The sequence below is a fragment of the Nilaparvata lugens genome, chromosome 10, assembly GCF_014356525.2.
Source record: "Nilaparvata lugens isolate BPH chromosome 10, ASM1435652v1, whole genome shotgun sequence".
In the NCBI taxonomy this organism is placed as follows: domain Eukaryota; kingdom Metazoa; phylum Arthropoda; class Insecta; order Hemiptera; family Delphacidae; genus Nilaparvata; species Nilaparvata lugens.
This window is the reverse complement of record NC_052513.1, coordinates 43,627,473-43,646,428: the sequence shown is the minus strand read 5'-3', so window position 1 is coordinate 43,646,428 and position 18,956 is coordinate 43,627,473. Positions and strand designations below refer to the sequence as shown.

Below are 18,956 nucleotides of genomic sequence, written 5' to 3'. Positions count from 1 at the left end.
AAACCAAATTCGAGATGCGTATACATTTTAAAAATTGAAAATTGGTTTTAAAAACATTTTAAAGCAGGATTTAAGGATGTGGATTAATTTTTAAAATAGTCTAAATATTAATCAAAAAGGTTACCGGCGAAAATAGACCATCCCAACGGCAGCCATGATGCAGGGCGAATAAAATATAAATATTATTTATTAAGATAATACACAACTTGTTAATGTATTTTCATTATGTGATAGGGATGATTATGTGATTCATGAGAATCATAGCTATTTTTATGTTTAAATGATTCAAAATAAGTACTGTATTAAGATCAATATTTATGTAAAAAAAAAACACTATTTACTATTCACAGCAGGCCCCGGTTACACAAAAGTCGGTTAAATTTTAACCGTTATTAAATTCACAGAATCAATCAGCGAAGGCTTTCTTGGAAAGACGGCTTCTCTGATTGGTCCTTTTGGAATTAATCAAGATTAAATTTTAACCGGCTTTTGTACAACCGGCACAAATTAACATTTATTTAAGCTGGATTCCCACATATCAGTGACAGTGAAAGTTACCGGCACAGTGAGAATATCATTTCCATAAGTTATGATTGGACTATTCACATCTATCACGGCCGAGCGAGTATGAATATTTCCATTAGTACTTATGGGAATGATATTCTCACTACCGGGCACGTTCACTGTCATTGGTATGTGGAGATCCAGCTTAATTACCTAATAAATGTGTATCAAGTGTTGTACTTGAAATTAAGAATGGATTTTAAAAAAGGAATAAGTTATATTTCATCATTTTGCTGCTAGATAATTAAGTACATTACATAGAAGCAGCATTACAAAGAAAAAATATAATTAAATAGAGCTCCATTTGTTTGATGATAAATATTGGAAAATTTGGGAAGTCTACCTCATTTTATAGATACTAATTTCAAACAGTATCATTGAACAAAACTACTATATCAACTACATTATCATCATTTCCATTTTGTAGGCTTTGGGGTTCAAGTACCGATTGCACAACAGCCGGTTAAATTTTAACCGTGATTAATTCGACGAGAAGCAATCAGAGAAGCCTTTTTAAAAACGCCTTCTCTTATTGGTTCTCGTGAAATTAATCACAGTTAAAATTCAACCGGCTGTTGTGCAACCGGGCCCAAGTCTATCAAATAGGTAGCCTACTATAGTTAAACAGATAATAAATTAACAAGATCAAATAACTTATCACTAATTTGATAATAATTCATAGTAGGTACTGTACTCACATCTCACCTCCAGGTTTCAAACAGCTGAGCGAGTTAGAGGCGCGTATATCTGTACGCACCTTTAGGTGTTGGTATGTGTGGCCTTCAGTAAACTCGCTTGTCGTATAGTATAGTGTAATAGAACTACATAATTTTTATTATTTGCCATGAATTTTCACAATGAATAGATAAATTGTTGACGACGGTGAAAATTCATGACAAGTAAAATTATGGAAAAAATGAGAGGCTCTAGCAGTCGGTGGTAAGGACGGGACCTGGAAACATCTACAGCAGATCAACCAGCCCGACTTCTCCCTACTGAGAGGGTCTCCCATTTGGGCAGAGTGAGTGCCAAATTAATTATATTATTTTTATCTGAGGGTATATCTTGTCAATATTATTTGAAATCATATTTTATCTTTTGAAAATAATTCTTTTTAAATTATCAATAAAAATTATATTATTCATTCTTCATTTAATTATTTTACAATTAAAACCTTTCTCATGAGATAAAGAGTAAGATCCAAATTTAACCTCTCGTTAGCCAAGCGATATTTAACCCCTCATTTATTTGATCAGTACATCTTATTTATCAATTATAATATAACAGCATTATCTTTTATTAATTTCTGTATCCAACTCCTAGAGAGTTAGGACCTGTAATTCTTGTTGAATACAATCAATATTAATTATTTTGTTACAAATTTTAAATTACATCATAAATCAAATTAGTTCAACCAAACAATTTATCAATTCCATTACAATAGTCTTGCAACTAGATATTTCTTGAGCTTTTGTGCGAAAACACCATGGTCCTGAATTTATTTTCTTTGGGTAACAAGTTTAAGAGACGGGCTCCTGGGTATGCTGGTGAATCACTGTATTTCTCGAGTCTGTGATATTGCAGGTCTTGTTTCTTGTGTTGTTCTCATGTCGCTCACCTCTCCGGATCGGGCTTGTCTTTTTAGCCAGGGTCACAACCTCGATGACATACAATGAGATGACAGTCAGTACACCATGTTGAGAGAAGAGTGTCCTGCGATGCTCCATCGGATCCTTTCTTAGTATCATTACTCATGATAATATATTTCAGCGCAAAGAAATCAAGACAAACTACAGAGTTGTGAAGAGGAAACGCATGTTATTCGAACAACCAGTACTCGTCAACGGGAGAGGGTATTGCCCTGGAACGAATGTTGACAGACAACCCATACTATGCCATTTAAGTTGCTATGAGCGTTGGAACGTACAACATCGTGTGTTCGCTGTTCAGCAGTTTTTTTAGAAAAAATGAATCTGTAGTCACAGTGCAACGCTTTTCCGTCAATATTTTAGAGTTTAGGGTCGAGGTGCAATGCCCGATCGAAATACTGTACTCCGATGGGCTGCAGCGTTTAGGAGTACTAGTTCTGTGAAAAAAAACCACCTGGTATTTCCCGTTCAGTTCGTAGTTCTGAAAGTGTAGACCGAGTCAGTGTCGTCGAGTCGATCGTCTAGGACTAGTAACAACTGCCGTTCTGACTCGGTGTACACTTTCCGGGGAACGGGGAAGACCAGGTGGTTTCTTTTTCATCACAGAACTAGTACTCCTAAACGCTGCAACCCCTCAGAGTACAGTATTTCGATCGGGCATTGCACCTCGACCCTCAACTCTAAAATATTGACGAAAAAGCGTTGCACTGTGAACAGATTTATTTTTTCTAAAAAATCTGCTTAACAGCGAACACACGATGTTGTACGTTCCAACGCTCATAGCAACTGAAATGGCATAGTATGGGTCGTCTGCCAACATTCGTTCCAGGGCAATACCCTCTCCCGTTGACGAGTACTGGTTGTTCGAAAAACATGCGTTTCCTCTGCACAACTCTGTATAAACCAAGGTAATGAAAATTACTTTCATTTGAGGGTAGTTTTGAGTTATAACATAACTGCTATGCTTGATAAAAGTGACTCAACAGGTGTTCATTAACTGAGATTATAGCAGTGATAACAAACAAATGATGATTGAAAATACCTACAAATGTTTTGAATTGTAAAATTCTTTACAATTTTACAAATTGTTTGAAATGCTAAAAAATAGAAATTAATAAGTGAACATAACCATTTTACTATGTAGATCTAGTGTTGGTTTTTAAAATCCTCGTCAATTAATCAATGTATAAAACTCATGTATAATGAAAATTGTATTTTGAAAAGTGAAAGTGACATAACCAACATTTTGATTTGGACAGTATAGTATAAATTGGAAATGAGACAGTTTTGGGCATGAGCCTGTTGTGCCTTTCCTCATGTTAAGTATTTGTACACAATGTGATAAATAAATAATACAATTCATCATCAATATTCTTGTATAAGACTTATAGATTGCATTATAAGACATCTTAAACTGCGTTTACACCAAAGTTATCAACAAAATGTTAATAACTCATCCTTATAGATTCTATTAGATTGAACGGAACTTGACAAACACATACAGTATATGATCATCATTTGTATGATAAGTCATGTTCAATATAATTATTTATAATGACGGAAAAATAAACATTTTATTAATAACTTTGGTGTAAACGCAGCTTTATAAGAAGTTCGCATACATAACCTTGGCTCAAATACAGCATATAAATAAATTGACATTTTCATAATGAAATAGACAAGTTTGGGCTTCCTTTTAAATTTTAGAGAATTTGAGTACATTCTGTACTGTACAATACGGTACCTAAATTATGTAGGCCTATATGTTCTCAAACTGAATTCATGAATGAGTTACTACTACGTGTTTTGAGTTTTATGACGTCATCGGCCCTACACTTAGCCACACAGTACCTACCATTCAAAATTAATAGAAATACATTATGAGTTGAATGGATAACAGCAACACCACATAAATAACATAGAAACACCTCAATAATTTCAATAAAATACATTTATTGCATATTTTCCATTTTGTGACTCATTCGCTTAGTGAGTACACAATAAATTTTCCAATGACTATAATTTTTTTTGAAACCGATTCAAAAACGATATTAAATCATAATATAAAAAGCAACGCCAACTTAACAAAATTAATCTCACGATTTCAAACATACATATTTGTCAAAAACAATAATAATTTGACTGATACTATTACGCTAGTCAACACATTAAAATTAGTATGATAATGATAAAAGCCTCCAATAATAATAAACTAATGAGAAAATTCTCCAATTAAACATACACTCTTGCATCCCTTGTAGAGGAATCTCTAGATAAATGAGAAAAATACACTATTATTTACAAGTTACTACGGTTGAATACAAAGCAGTAGTAATAACATTATACGAATTATTCACAAGTTTCAATATTAATATCATATTATTCTCATATGAAAATAATAAATGTTTGCAATACATAAACGTTAAAGTAATAATGTTAGTATGCAACTAGACTAAGGATGTTATGAGCTTATCATGTATTATGAGTAAACGATTAAACAGGATTGCCGTTTCGACAGGTTGACAGTAAACAAAAGTAGTCGAATAAAAACTGAGAATGTCAAATTTGAAACAATGAGGACATAGTCTTTCCCCACTGTCAATTAAATGATTTCTTTCGCTAAATTTCAAATCAATCTATATACATAGTTGTCATTATATCATATTGCGTACTTGAATATTTAAAATAATACTGGGCAACCCTGTTTCAACATGGACATTACTGTCACAAGACAAGTTATTCCATTCAGCCATTATTATCAAAATTGACAACAAAAGCAAGTATGTTCATCATGATAATAGCATTCCTATTTACAATTATTGTATTCAAATAGAGGTACATGATATATTATATTTGTCGTCTTCCAATACCCCAACTAATGTACAGTAAAACAATACTCCGTTCCCAATCCTACTGTTCTGATACACAATTTTCTCAAAATTTAAATTTAGCTCCCAAACTTCAGAAACAAGAAAAATTACGTCACCGATCCTCCGCGTCATTTTCGCTGAGCTTGCAGGGTCCAATAACTGCAGCATTAAACTCGTTGAATAAATCTGTTTTGTCTTTCTAAGTCGATGTATTGTTGACGTAAACGTAGCCTTGTTGTTGCAGAACGCTCAGTCTTTTTTCAACTGCATCTTTATCTGTAAAATAAAGTAATTTAAGTGAGTTATCCTAAAAGTTTAAAGTACCTAAGTTATCTTAGGCATTAAGACTATGCAGATTCCATTCAGGACGGCTCGGGAAGCAATATTGGATACGAGAGATGGAAACATAGGTTCAGCAAACGAGGCAAAGGTACTTGGAGTAGTGCTGGACTCTGAACTCTCCTGGCGACCTCATTTAGACCAGCTAAAAAGCAAACTAAACTCAGCAGTATTTGTTCTTAGAACCGTGAAGAAATTGCTGGATGCAGGAACGCTTAGAAGTGTTTATTTTGCTGTGTTCCATTCTCTTCTTTCATACGGTGTTATATTTTGGGGCAATTCAGCTCATGCAATACATATATTTAGGATTCAAAAGTGGGCAGTTAGAGTGATGGTGGGTGAATCTATTAGAGCAAGTTGTAGAGATTATTTCAAAGAGTTAAAGATTCTCCCACTACCAGGTGTATATATTTTAGAGGCTCTTTGTTTTATTGATAGGAATAAAGATATGTTCAATACAGGAGAGTTGTTCCACTCATACCAGATATAGACAAAACCTCAGAGACGACATTCATCGAACTGGTATGTATGAGAGGGGGGTAAAGAGTGCAGGAATTCGGCTCTATAATTCATTGCGAACACGCATAAAAGCTCTTACAGGTGAAAAGTTCAGAATTAAGGTGAGGGAGGAGTTGTTGCAGGTTTGTCCTTATTCCAGTGAGGAATTCTTTTGAATTATAGAATGCAAAGATTGACGACTACTGCTCTCACTACCTCAATGTTCTCAGGTGACGTAATGGACCGAGGGATTCAGTTGTTCGTCTTGTCGCACTTGCAGTTTGTCTGAACGTAGTGACCCACGTAACAATTGATTTCCGGTTCGGGACAGTAGCCAAAGGGGCTGAATTAAAGCGATTTCGAATGGCGATAAGTCTGTACGCACCTTTAGGCTAGGCGCACACCAGTTAGTCAAGACAAGACAAGATATGATCAGACACGTTCAGTCACAATACTTCACATAGTTGCTTATGAATGAATGAATAAATGAATTAGATCATTGATAGGATGTGTACGGAATGACTCAAATTTGGTGAGAATTGATTGATACATTCACTGATACTATAGGTCAATTGAATACTAGCAATTGCTAGTTCTAAGTAGTTTTCAACCAAATGCTAGGTTTCGAGACATCTATATAATCTTATTTGTATAGCTACAACCAATGATTAGTTGCAAGTCACTAGATTCTAGTTTTTATTCAATCGACCCATTGACTGATTCTCATGCCGCTACCACACTCTGGCCAAGTGCGTACATATGACGAGAGTGTTGATGGCTACTATGCCACCGCTAGCCTTCACTCCGCTCTTAGAGATGTTTACAGCGAGCTGCTTGACAAGCGACTTGTCGAGAGTGTGGCGCCGGCATCATTGACTGATACATGACTCACATTTGATGAGAAGTGCCCTGTCCTTGTAATGACTGACTTGCTGACTTATATTATATTGACTGATACAATAGAGAAAAGATAGCACAAGAAGATATCACATGGCTTGTAGAATTCAAAGTTTGAAAGTTTTGTATCAAATTTTGGTGTTGTGTATCAAGTAGAGATGATACTGTATCATATTGTGTTGATACTACATCATTTTAATTTAGCTCAGCTGAGCTTTAGTGTTTACGAGTTTGTGTTTCTTGAATAGTTCCAAATTTTTTAAATAACTCAATATTATTCGTTAAAAGTGGTAATTGAGTGGAATATTTCTTATTAATTTATAAATTTAAGCCATCTAAATTCAAAATTTATAGTTTTAATGTTTATTTTGGACCAAAATTTTATAAAAATTGTACACGTGAAATTCTAACCTTATATTGGACTTTGTCACCTATAAATTTGGAAGAAAAATAGCACAAGGACTACCTTATTATTTTATCTTTCAATGTTATTACATTAGTGTTATTTGCATTGTAAATAAATAAATGTGTAGTGATACCATAAAGAGAAGATAGCATGAGATGATATCCCATGGCTTGTAGAATTCATTCAAAGTTTGAAAGTTTTGTATCAAATTTTGGTGTTGTGTATCAAGTACGGATGATTCTGTATCATGTTGTGTTGATACTGTACCATGTGTGGTGATACCATAGAGAAAAGATAGCATAAGAAGATATCCCATGGTATAGAGCGTTCATGTTCCAAATTTCATGTTTACTCAAGCCGATAGTCCTAGTAGTTATTTTTCATGAAGCTATGTGACGCTGGTAGTCCCTCATACTGTGCCGTTCTTGCACTCTCACCGTCTTATTTGGTAGAGAGTTAGTTGGGAGGATATTTTTAATATTCTTTCCGAAGAATGGACATTGATATGTTCAAAGCTCCGCCAATTTATGTAGATGCATAACAATATAATTATTATCTATAGTTATTATATTACAAATTGCTTTTTCATATCATATACAGTTCAATAATTATTTTCTTAGTCTATATTATGTAAATTCATCTATAATTTTGCTGTATTGTAAGCTATTGTATATAAGTGTATAAGCCAGTATATATTGTAATCTACATAAATAAAGTACTCAATCAATCAATCAATCAATCTCACCACAACAAAACAGCAATAATAGACAGTAGCCGGCTCAAGTTAACAGAAAATATGAGAAAATCGGCTTGAAATTTCGAACACAAACGACTTACACCATGGGATATCAGCTTCTTATGCTATCAATTTATACTTCCGGCAAGTAGTATTTTTTATTCCAATTCACGAATTTCTTTCTAATAAAACATACCAGTATTTATTTTATTAATCTTTTATTATGTTTTATTTTACCGAGCTGTGTGTTTTTGTTTTTCTTATTGATTCTGATTGTAAATATTGTGAGTTTGAATAAATAACATTTGAATTTGAAAATGATACAGTATCACCACACATGTTACAGTACCAACACAACATGATACAGTATCATCTCAACTTGATACACAACACCATCATTTGATACAAAACTTCCAAACTTTGAATGAATGAATATTCTACAAACCATGCCCTGTCCTGGTAATGCCAGACTTGTTGACTGATACATAGACTGATATATTGACTGTTAAATTGACTGACACATAGGCTGATAAATTGACTGATACATAGACTGATAAATTGACTGATACATAGACTGATAAATTGACTGATACATAGACTGATATATTGACTGATACATCAACTCACATTTGGTGAGAAGTGCCCTGTCCTGATGATGGCTGACTTGCTGACTGAGACTGTGCAGTAGGATCTGCGCCGTCTGGTAGCGCTGGAAGCATTCGGCCGGATTGCCAAACAACTCGTCCAGGGCCGCCGATTGACACTGCATACAAACACAAACAATTTTATCCACAACCATATTATAATGTGAACATTACAACATATAACCAATCCCATAAGAGATTCATTTTTGCAATGGGGTTTCAAAACAATACTTTAAACTTCTCATTATGCCACGGTTTTTACTTTCCTTGCCCTATTACCATAGGTAAGGAAAGTATTGCTTTCCGAAAAAATTAAGGTACCCTAATTTCTAAATTCTATACGTTTCAAGAACAAATAGGATCTGAAGGTAAGATTGTAATGAATAACTAATTTAGTGGATATTTGTTTATTCAATTTTTTAAAATCTCAATATAGTCATTGTTTATGAAAAATTTTGGTGGCTATGATAGTAGTTAATTCAATAATTGGTAACCAGTCTACTACTGAACTAGACTGACAAAAACGGTTCCAATGAACGACCGTGTTCGGCCGAATTAACGGCCGGCAGATTTGTCCGATCCAACTGGAACCTTATTCAACCGATCCGTTCGGCCGTTGGATCGGACGAATCTGCGGCCGTTAATTCGGCCGAATTTGGTCGTCCATTAGAACCGTTTACGTCAGTCTAGTTGCCAATATTGAATTAACTACTAGGCTATCATAGCCAACAAAATTTTTCATAAACAATGATTATAAGAGATTTAGAAAATTGAATAAAACAAATATCCACCAAATTAGTTATTCATTACAATAATCTAACCTTCAGATCCTATTTGTTCAGTAATCTTTGTCTACAGATTCCTTTGAACATCACGACGATGATATCGTCTCGCATATTCCACAATGGAACATGCTCTTGAAATCAAACTTATCAACTTTTCATTGTCCATAGTTAAAACTTTATAAAACAGAACAAGTACAAAAACCAAAAATCGACAAGACTGTGAAACAATTTTGATGTTAGGATGATGTTGTCTCAGCTCGACTTCGGCCGGATAGAGCCGGAAAATCCCATTCAATTCGGATCGAAAACTTGATCGGCCGGAGACGGCCGTGCACGGACGTATGAACCTGTTGCAATGGACGAGCAGCTTTCTTTGTTGGGGGATCGTTCGGACGTGTTCGGTAGTTTTAGGCCGATGCTAGTTCGGACGAAATCGGTTCCAGTGGACGGTTACCTTTAGACCCCACTTCGCTCGGTCAATTAATATAAATAGTAACTTCTATTAGTGTGGCACTGACCATATGTATGGCATGATTGTAGAGTATCTTGTCAGCCGTTGCGCTGGCATTCTGCAGTAGCACAGGTGAGTTAAGCTGCTTGCAATCTCCCAAACACTGGCGAAAACGTGCATTCAGTTGCGTCACTACGTTCTTCACCGATGCAGAAGGTTGCAGCACCTTCAAAATAAATAATAAAATGTAATTATTTATATATTATGTAAAATAAAGAATGACGAATAATAGAATAAATAAATTTTATTTTTATTGAAGATTTATACAAGAAGTGAACATAAACTACGAGGGTCATTCTTTTTCTACCGCCGCCATAAAAAAGACGAATGTAAGAGATTAATTTTCTCATAATATAATAATAAATAAATAGATTTTACTGTCGTGGTTGGCGGGGTAATATTTACGGCTTTGCAAAACATCAGGTTTCAGAGCCCCTAGATCCCTAGATGGAGGAAGCTCCCTACACACAGGGATTCTTCATGAATGAGAGAGTTGCAACGTATCACCAGCAATGGAAAGAGCATGTTGAACGAATGTAAGCTGATAGGCTGTGTTCTGCTAAAAGGAGCTAACTCAAAAATCGCCTTGTTTATATTTTCGGATGCAACACGTTGCATTTGGGAAGATACTAAATTTGCATCTGTTGCTTATGAAAAGATACATCAAAGCTCATTGTGTATATTTTCAGATGCAAAACGTTGCTTCTGGGAAGATACAAAAGAACATATGTTGCTTATGGAAGGATACATTAAAGCTCCTTGTGTATCTTTTCAGATGCAAAAGGTTGCTTCTGGGAAGATACTAAAGAGCATCTGTTGCTTATGGAAAGATACATTAGAGCTCATTGTGTATCTTTTCAAATGCAAAACTTTGCTTTTGGGAAGATACTAAAGAGCATCTGTTGCTTATGAAAAGATACATTAAAGCTCATTGTGTATCTTTTCAGATGCAAAACGTTGCTTCTGGGAAGATACAATAGTGCATCTGTTGATTATGAAAAGATACATTTAAGATCCTTGTGTATCTTTTCGGATGCAACACGTTGCTTTTGGGAAGATACAAAAGAGCATCTGTTGCTTATGGAAAGATACAATAAAGCTCCTGGTGTATCTTTTCTGATTCAAAACGTTGCTTTTGAGAAGATCAGCTGTGCTTTTAGAATTAAGTTTGTTTTTTGGTAGGTAATTCTTCAAAATTATATTTTTCTAATATGTGAATATTTCCTATTTTAGTTATAATAATGTAAAATATTTCTTCTATGTTTTGTTTAGAAGCATCTAAATTTGAAAATTTACTTTGTGAAAATAATTGAGAACTAAAAATTTTGTGAATAATTGATGAACTACAAGACTTAACCTATTTCGGACTATGTGTTATCTAAATTTGGGAGAGGAATAGCACAATGTTACCTTATTTCTCCTCTCCTTATCATTTTAATAATGTACTTATTGTATAAATGAATAAATAGAGAATAAATAAAGATACAAAAGAGCAGCTGTTGCTCATGGAAAGATAGATTGAAGCTCCTTGTGTATCTTTTCGGATGCAACACGTTGCTTTTGAGAAGATACAAGAGAGCATCTGTTGCTTATGGAAAGATAGATTGAAGCTCCTTGTGTATCTTTTCGGATGCAACACGTTGCTTTTGAGAAGATACAAGAGAGCATCTGTTGCTTATGGAAAGATAGATTGAAGCTCCTTGTGAATCTTTTCGGATGCAACACGTTGCTTTTGAGAAGATACAAGAGAGCATCTGTTGCTTATGGAAAGATAGATTGAAGCTCCTTGTGTATCTTTTCGAATGCATCACGTTGCTTTTGAGAAGATACAAAAGAGCATCTGTTGCTTATGGAAAGATACATTTTCAAAAATGTTGGATGTTTTTGAAGGGATAGTATTGTAGTCTAGTGGCCCTCCGCCGATAGGCAAAACTACAGGACCCGGACTATCAACTAGTAGTTCTGTGAACAGTAGACCTCACGCAGTATTCTCATCCACAAGTACCTGATTCAAACTATAGACCTTATGGAAATGCAGCAATAGACTGGCTTCTCCACACGTCTGTGTAATCACTTGTCAGCTGATTTATGATGAATAATTCTATAGTCTGATTTTTACTCTAATATTGGCGTATTAAGGAGGCTCCTTTTTCCTCTTATATCATCCTTGAAATGCAAAAATTCGCAAAACCTTGTATATACGTCGGCGCGCAATTAAAAAAGGAACATACCTGTCAAATTTCATGAAAATCTATTACCGCGTTTCGCCGTAAATGCGCAACATATAGACATTTAAACATTTAAAAATTAAGAGAAATGCCAAACGATCGACTTGAATCTTAGACCTCACTTCGCTCGGTCAATGATGATCTATAGTGAGGTCCACGTTATAAAGCAGTGTGTGATTTACAATGGTGTTGCTATCCTTGTCTATCATTCAACAAAGCGGATGGCGCTATCTCTTTAACGCTTTGCGATGTTGCTACATTGTCCATCAACAATGTAGAAATTCAACTAATTGACAAAATATTTAATCTCAATCATGAAAATTTATTATTACATCTCTAAGAAATATATTTTCTTGAAAAATAAAATGCGATTAACTATTTTCAACAATAATGAACAGTTAAAATTGATCAGATATACCAGTATCAGCTGTTTGGGTGGCAAGGCTGAGATCTGACAACCCTTTTCTCCTATCTTCCTACACAAACATTATAACGTGGACCTCACTATGGTGTAGTAGTACCTTGGCATCTAGTTTGGTCTTAGCAAGCGTCAGCCCCGAGCTGAGCAGCTGTAGTGCTCTGACAAGCAGGACGAGGCACTCGTTACGAGGCCTTCCTCCCGCGCCCGCCACCTCCATCACGCACTCGCTCACCGCCAGCACAAAGTTGAGCTTGGCCAGTGTCTCGTTGTGCTCTCTCTGCAATCACAATCAATCAATCAACCACAAATCGATCATGAATTTATTTTGTAAATAACTTATAGTGAGTAGGTTTTTGATTTTGTATTCAAATTTTTCAAATAAGTGCAATATTTTTAAAGTTTTCAATTTATTGTGATACATTCTGTGATTCATCAACCTTCAAAATGCAAAATTTCAATTCATTATTCCTGGACCGAAAATCAAGTGACGAAGCAGTGTGTGATTACATATAATCTCAACTTTTGGACAACATTAACATTCTATCAAAATTTTTGGAGAGAAATAGTACAGGCTCAGCCTAGTTTTTCCTCCAATGTCATAATTGTATTATGATTATAGTGTTTTATAAAATAAATGAATGCATGAATAAATAAAAATTAAATACAAAATACTAGCATAGAGAAATGATAGTAATAGTGCAGGATGCGGTATTAAAACTTCATTTTTTTCAAACTCAATTAGACGCATTGTTAAGAGTCAGGCAAGTTCATGTAGTTTTGGAGAGTATATCGTGGAGGAGACGTTCCCCAATCCGTATACATTTAGGCTCAACTCACACTAACGCGACTCAGGTAGAGAAGAGACTCGAATCTAGTCGAGAGAATGTGTTTCCAAATAATAATTATCATTATTATTATTATTTTTCATCCACTGACCTCCTATAAAAGGGGTATTTGGACTTGTCAATGTCGTAAGTCAATAAAATACAGAACATAAATACATAAATGATAAGTCAATATATTTTCTTTTCTCTCCAAACCTTATCTCGACGCTCGTAGTTTAGAACATAAATAGGTACATGAAAAGTCAATACATTTTTTTTTCTATTCTCTCTAAACCCCATTTCGACACTCGTAGTACTCTCTGAACTCTTCATTTGAGTACGCGCATATGGACAGCAGCTCCTTCTTTAATTGTTCTCTGAATTTTGTACCAGTCATTTCTTTTATATGAGCTGGCAATAAATTATACAACCGAATACCAGAACTCCTAACACCTCGCTCATACATGGTTGTCTGGTGTGGTCGTCTCTTAGGTTGTTCCTATATCTTGTTGGGTATTGATGGAATGTTCCGCCTATTAAATTCATGTAGATTTTTCTTATAATGACACTCAGACCAGTCGAGAAGAGACTCGACTCTAGTCGAGAGAATGTGTTTCCAAATATTGACACTCAGACCAGTCGAGAAGAGACTCGACTCTAGTCGAGAGCATGTGTTTCCAAATGGGTGACGTCGCGGAGACCAGAATCGACTGATCTGAGTGTCACTATTTGGACTAGGGTCGAGTCTCTTCTCGACGCAGCATGCGACTAGAATCGACTGGTATGAGTGTCACTATAAAATTTGTTACATGCAAATTAGTGACGAATTAGATCTTATATTTTTAATAAAATATGATTAGAAAATAGAGTAGCATGGAACTGAAGTAGTGACAATGAGCGAAAAAGTCGTAAGGTCGAAAGACTGGAGTATCGTCAACTGGAGTCGTACGATTCGAGTCGAGGTGTGAGTTGAGCCTTAGAGTACCTATTTCGGGGACGCGGCAGTTGAGGACTGCGACATTTGAGGACTGATTTTTCATTTTCATTTTTCTTTCATCCCACTGACCACCTATGAAAGGGGTATAAGGATTTGTCATTTATAATCTAAGTCGTCAATCTTTGGATTCTATAATGCAAAAAGAATTCCTCACTGGAATAAGGACAAACCTGCAACAACTCCTCCCTCACCTTAATTCTGAACGTTTCACCTGTAAGAGCTTTTATGCGTGTTGGCAATGAATTATAAAGCCGAATTCCTGCACTCTTTACCCCCCTCTCATACATACCAGTTCGATGAATGTCGTCTCTGAGGTTTTGTCTATATCTGGTATTGTATGAGTGGAACAACTCTCCTGTATTGAACCTATCTTTATTCCTATCAATAAAACAAAGAGCCTCTAAAATATATACACCTGGTAGTGGGAGAATCTTTAACTCTTTGAAATAATCTCTACAACTTCCTCTAATAGATTCACCCACCATCACTTTAACTGCCCACTTTTGAATCCTAAATATATGTATTGCATGAGTTGAATTGCCCCAAAATATAACACCGTATAAATATACCGTTAGTTATATACACCGTATAACACCGTAAATATAACACCGATTTTCAGTCCTCTACGGTTGCAGTCTCAACTGCCAGGGCTATGCAAAAATTAAAGAGTCATCAACTAAATTAAAGACTAAATCAAATTAAAGACTCCATCAGGAGTCTTTAACGGTTGCAGTCCTCAACTATCGGAGTCCTCCACTGTCGCTTCTCTGCTTTTAGAAGAAACCTCTACTGTCGGTGTCCTCGTTTGACATCGACCCACCTATTTCTAGTATTTTATATTACCCTTTCAAGCATTGCAGGCATAATTTCTGCAATTTCTTCCTGTATGTTGTTCTTTGTATCTTGGAAGGTCTTTGGACGGTTCACATAGACATATAGGGTATCAGAAAACATCACAGAAAAATCCCACGGGGGCAAACCAGGAGATCGAGTCGGCCATTACAAATCGCCACTGATTGAGATGAAGCATTCTGGGAAGTGTTATTTCAAATCAGCCATTCCATATATTATATCCATTTCAAATAATTCATATAAAGGGTACTGAGATTTTTATTTTTCTTTCTATTTCTATATCCATTCCGTATGGATGAAAATGAAGATCTTCGTGAAGAATTACCCTCACAGAACAATCAGAAAGTCCAAGGGCAGACGCATATTTGCGTGCTGATCACCTTGGAGATTACAAAATTGAAGCTCGAAACAGCATTGCGACTACTTATCTAAGAAATTATCCTCAGCACTTTATGTGATACGACGAATAAGAAATACTACGGATGAAAAAACGGCTCTAGCTGCTTACTATTCGCTGTTTACTTCGCACCTGCGATATGGGATTGTTGCCTGGGGAGCTGCACCCCAAAACTGTCTTGACTAAATACTTAGAATACAAAAAAAGGCAATAAGAACAATTTTTCAAACGAATGTAATTGAGCACTGCAGGCCTCTGTTTCTGGAAAACAAAATTTTTACAGTAATATCTATATACATCTTGGAAACTATAATACTAGCAAAAAACTCAAATCCACCTTTAAGAGGCAATCAACATAGCTGCAACACAAGAAATGAGACCAATATGAATATCACCCGGCACCGACTACATAAATTTCGAAGATCTCCAATTTGCACAGGATCACGATTCTTCAACCTTCTCCCGCTACATCTCAAAACTATTGAGAGCAAAAAATTATTTTGTCTCAGAATTAAAAAAATACTTGATTGTAAGGCCATATTATGCAGTTTCTGAATACACAGAGGAACATACTTTCCAGCACTTGCGAAAATAAACTATTAAGATTTGACAATTAGATTATTTATATTAAAAATAAATAAATATTTTTTTATTTATATCAAATTCTGATATTGAGATTAATAATAAAACTTGACAATTCCCCGGTCAATTGACTGTGGCGAAGAACTGAACTGAACTGAACTGAACTGAGCTCTCACTGACTCAATGTTTTCACGTGATCTAATGAACCGTAGAACTTTAGATCTTAGTTTTGTTGAACAGCCCGTTTTTTTTAAATGTAGTAATCCATAAAACAATTGATTTCCTGCCTGGAGCATGGGCCAACGGGGCTAAATTATTCCCATTCCGTAAGGCGCTCTGTGCTGCAACCACTGAACAGCTACTCGAAAAGTAGGCCTCAACGGTGAACGCACGCTCCTCGTTGTTCCAAAGCATAATGGCGCGACTAAACTGTGCAGGAACAAAACTTTGAAACCACCACTCTAGAGAGTGACAACTATAGTGAGGTCCACGTTATAATGGCAGTGGATAAAGATAGGAGAATAGCGTTGCCAATAAATCTCTGCCAATTCTCTACATTGTCAAAAATCTGGTGTGGCGCACTCACACAACTTTCCTTGCCGTTATGAAAATTGATCACCTGACGCTAGTGTTCCCGCGCATATCAAGTCTACTATTTAAAGATTTGAGCCAGCTGGTGACAGGGAAATAACGCTGGATACACACATGAGGTCTGCTATCTCTTCATAGTGAATGATTTAATAGAATCAACAATAATTTGCAATTGAATAATCACATTTTCTCGAATTTAAAGCATATTTTCAATTTTAGGTGAAAATGTTACTGAACAATAATTGTAGAGATTTTCATGCTCAATCTACTCCACTTGATTTTTTTTGTTTCAATTGTATCTGGAGCCTGATAATTGGGAATCTATCTGCATTGATGGGGAGGAGCTCCTGAAATTTTAACAGATATGGGACTTGTGGCAGTTGATAGAGCTTATCGATGACTATTTTAGGTATGAATTTGATCAAAATCGTTGGAGCCGTTTCCGAGAAAGTCACGAAAAACCCTATTTTTGACAACATTTTCGCCATTTTAGCCGCCATCTTGAATTGCATTTGATCGAGATTGTTCGTATCGGATCCTTATAGTAAAAGGACCTTAAGTTAGTTCCAAATTTCAAGTCATTCCGTCAATTGGGAGATGAGATATCGTGTACACAGACGCACATACACTCATACATACACACACACACACACACACACACACACACCACACACACACACACACACACACACACACACTACAGACCAATACCCAAAAAACACTTTTTTGGACTCAGGGGACCTTTAATTTTTTTTGGAAAGCAATACTTTCCTTACCTATGGTAATAGGGCAAGGAAAGTAAAAATAGATTTGGCATCGTTGCGGAGCTAGAAAAGGACAGTGCTACCTGCTTTGTCTAATGATAGACAAGAAAAGCAACACCAATGTTGATCAAATACTGCCATTATAACGTGGACCTCACTATAGCATTCCGCTATGACATCAACTAACTGAACAGTAAGCATTTAAAAAAAAGAAGTTTTGATGCCGCATCCTGTACTAGCATAAAGATAATAATGGTTTGTAGAATTCAATCAAAGTTTGGAAGTTTTGTATCAGATTTTGGTGTTTGGAATCAAGTTGAGATGATACTGTATCATATTGTGTTGATACTGTATCATATTGTGTTGATACTGTACCACGTGTCGTGATACTGCATCTTTTGTAGTGATACTGTATCATTTATAGTGATACTGTATCATTTATAGTGATACCATAGTGAAAATAAGAAGAAGATAATATCATCCCATGGTATAGCCTGTTTATGTTCAAAATTTCACCGTCATCTCAAGCCGATAGTCCTAAAGTCCGAGAGATGATACTGTATCATATTGTGTTGATACTGTCCCATGTTGTGTTCTGATACTGTAACTTTTGTAGTGATTCTGTATCATTTATAATGATATCGTAGAGAAAATATTATATCATAATAACATTTTCCATTGTATAGTGTGTTTATGTTTCAAATTTCACTATCAACTCAAGCTGAAAGTCTTAAGGTGCGTACAGACTTTCGCTCTGCTCCGCAACCGAACGTCACTCCAGCAGAGCGATTGATGATCGACCGGGGTCCAAGAGTGGTTCGACCGGGGAACGCGAGAAGATCTAACATCTTCCGTAACGTTCATGATGGGTGCGTGGGCGGTGCGACTGTGGTTCGATGGTGGTACGAGGGCGGTACGAGGGCGGTACGAGGGAGGAGCGTGCTCGGTGCGGGTTGGAAGCGCGAATATGTGTACGCAGCTTTAGGACCAACTCACACTACCTCGACTCAAATCGAGGATACTCCAGTCTTTCGACCTTGCGACATTTTTGCTCGTTGTCACTACTTTAGTTGCATGCTACTCCATTTCTAACCTTACTTTATTAAAAATACAAGATCCAATTCGTCACTACTTCACAAGTAACAAATTTTATAATACTTATAATGAATATATCGTCTTATCTAATTCTTATTATTGTCTTACCTAAAATGATAAAACATCACTTTCATAAAACATAACCTCACTTTCATTAAAAATGCATGATACTACGCAGCTCAAATCGAGGCTCGACCAACATGTCGTTCGACGCTCGACTCAGTCCCACAGTCGTGAGGTCGCGGAGACTAGAATCGACTGGTCTGAGTGTCGCCATTTGAAAACACATGCTGCGTCGAGAAGAGA

At 35.9% G+C, this 18,956-nt stretch overlaps 1 protein-coding gene across 2 annotated transcripts in view; it reads right to left on the bottom strand.

The window, feature by feature from the left end:
* Positions 1-4,146: 4,146 nt before the first annotated feature.
* Positions 4,147-18,956, bottom strand: part of LOC111054141 (serine/threonine-protein kinase unc-51) — a 65,312-nt gene continuing 50,502 nt past the window's right edge. For both annotated transcript variants that reach the window (XM_039436934.1, XM_039436935.1), the window contains exons 16-19: positions 12,649-12,825; positions 9,907-10,065; positions 8,587-8,722; positions 4,147-5,359 (exon numbers count right to left, since the gene is read on the bottom strand). In XM_039436934.1, the coding sequence (XP_039292868.1) occupies positions 5,283-5,359; positions 8,587-8,722; positions 9,907-10,065; positions 12,649-12,825 (549 nt within the window). In that variant the 3' untranslated portion in view covers positions 4,147-5,282. The remainder of the gene's footprint in view (positions 5,360-8,586; positions 8,723-9,906; positions 10,066-12,648; positions 12,826-18,956) is intronic.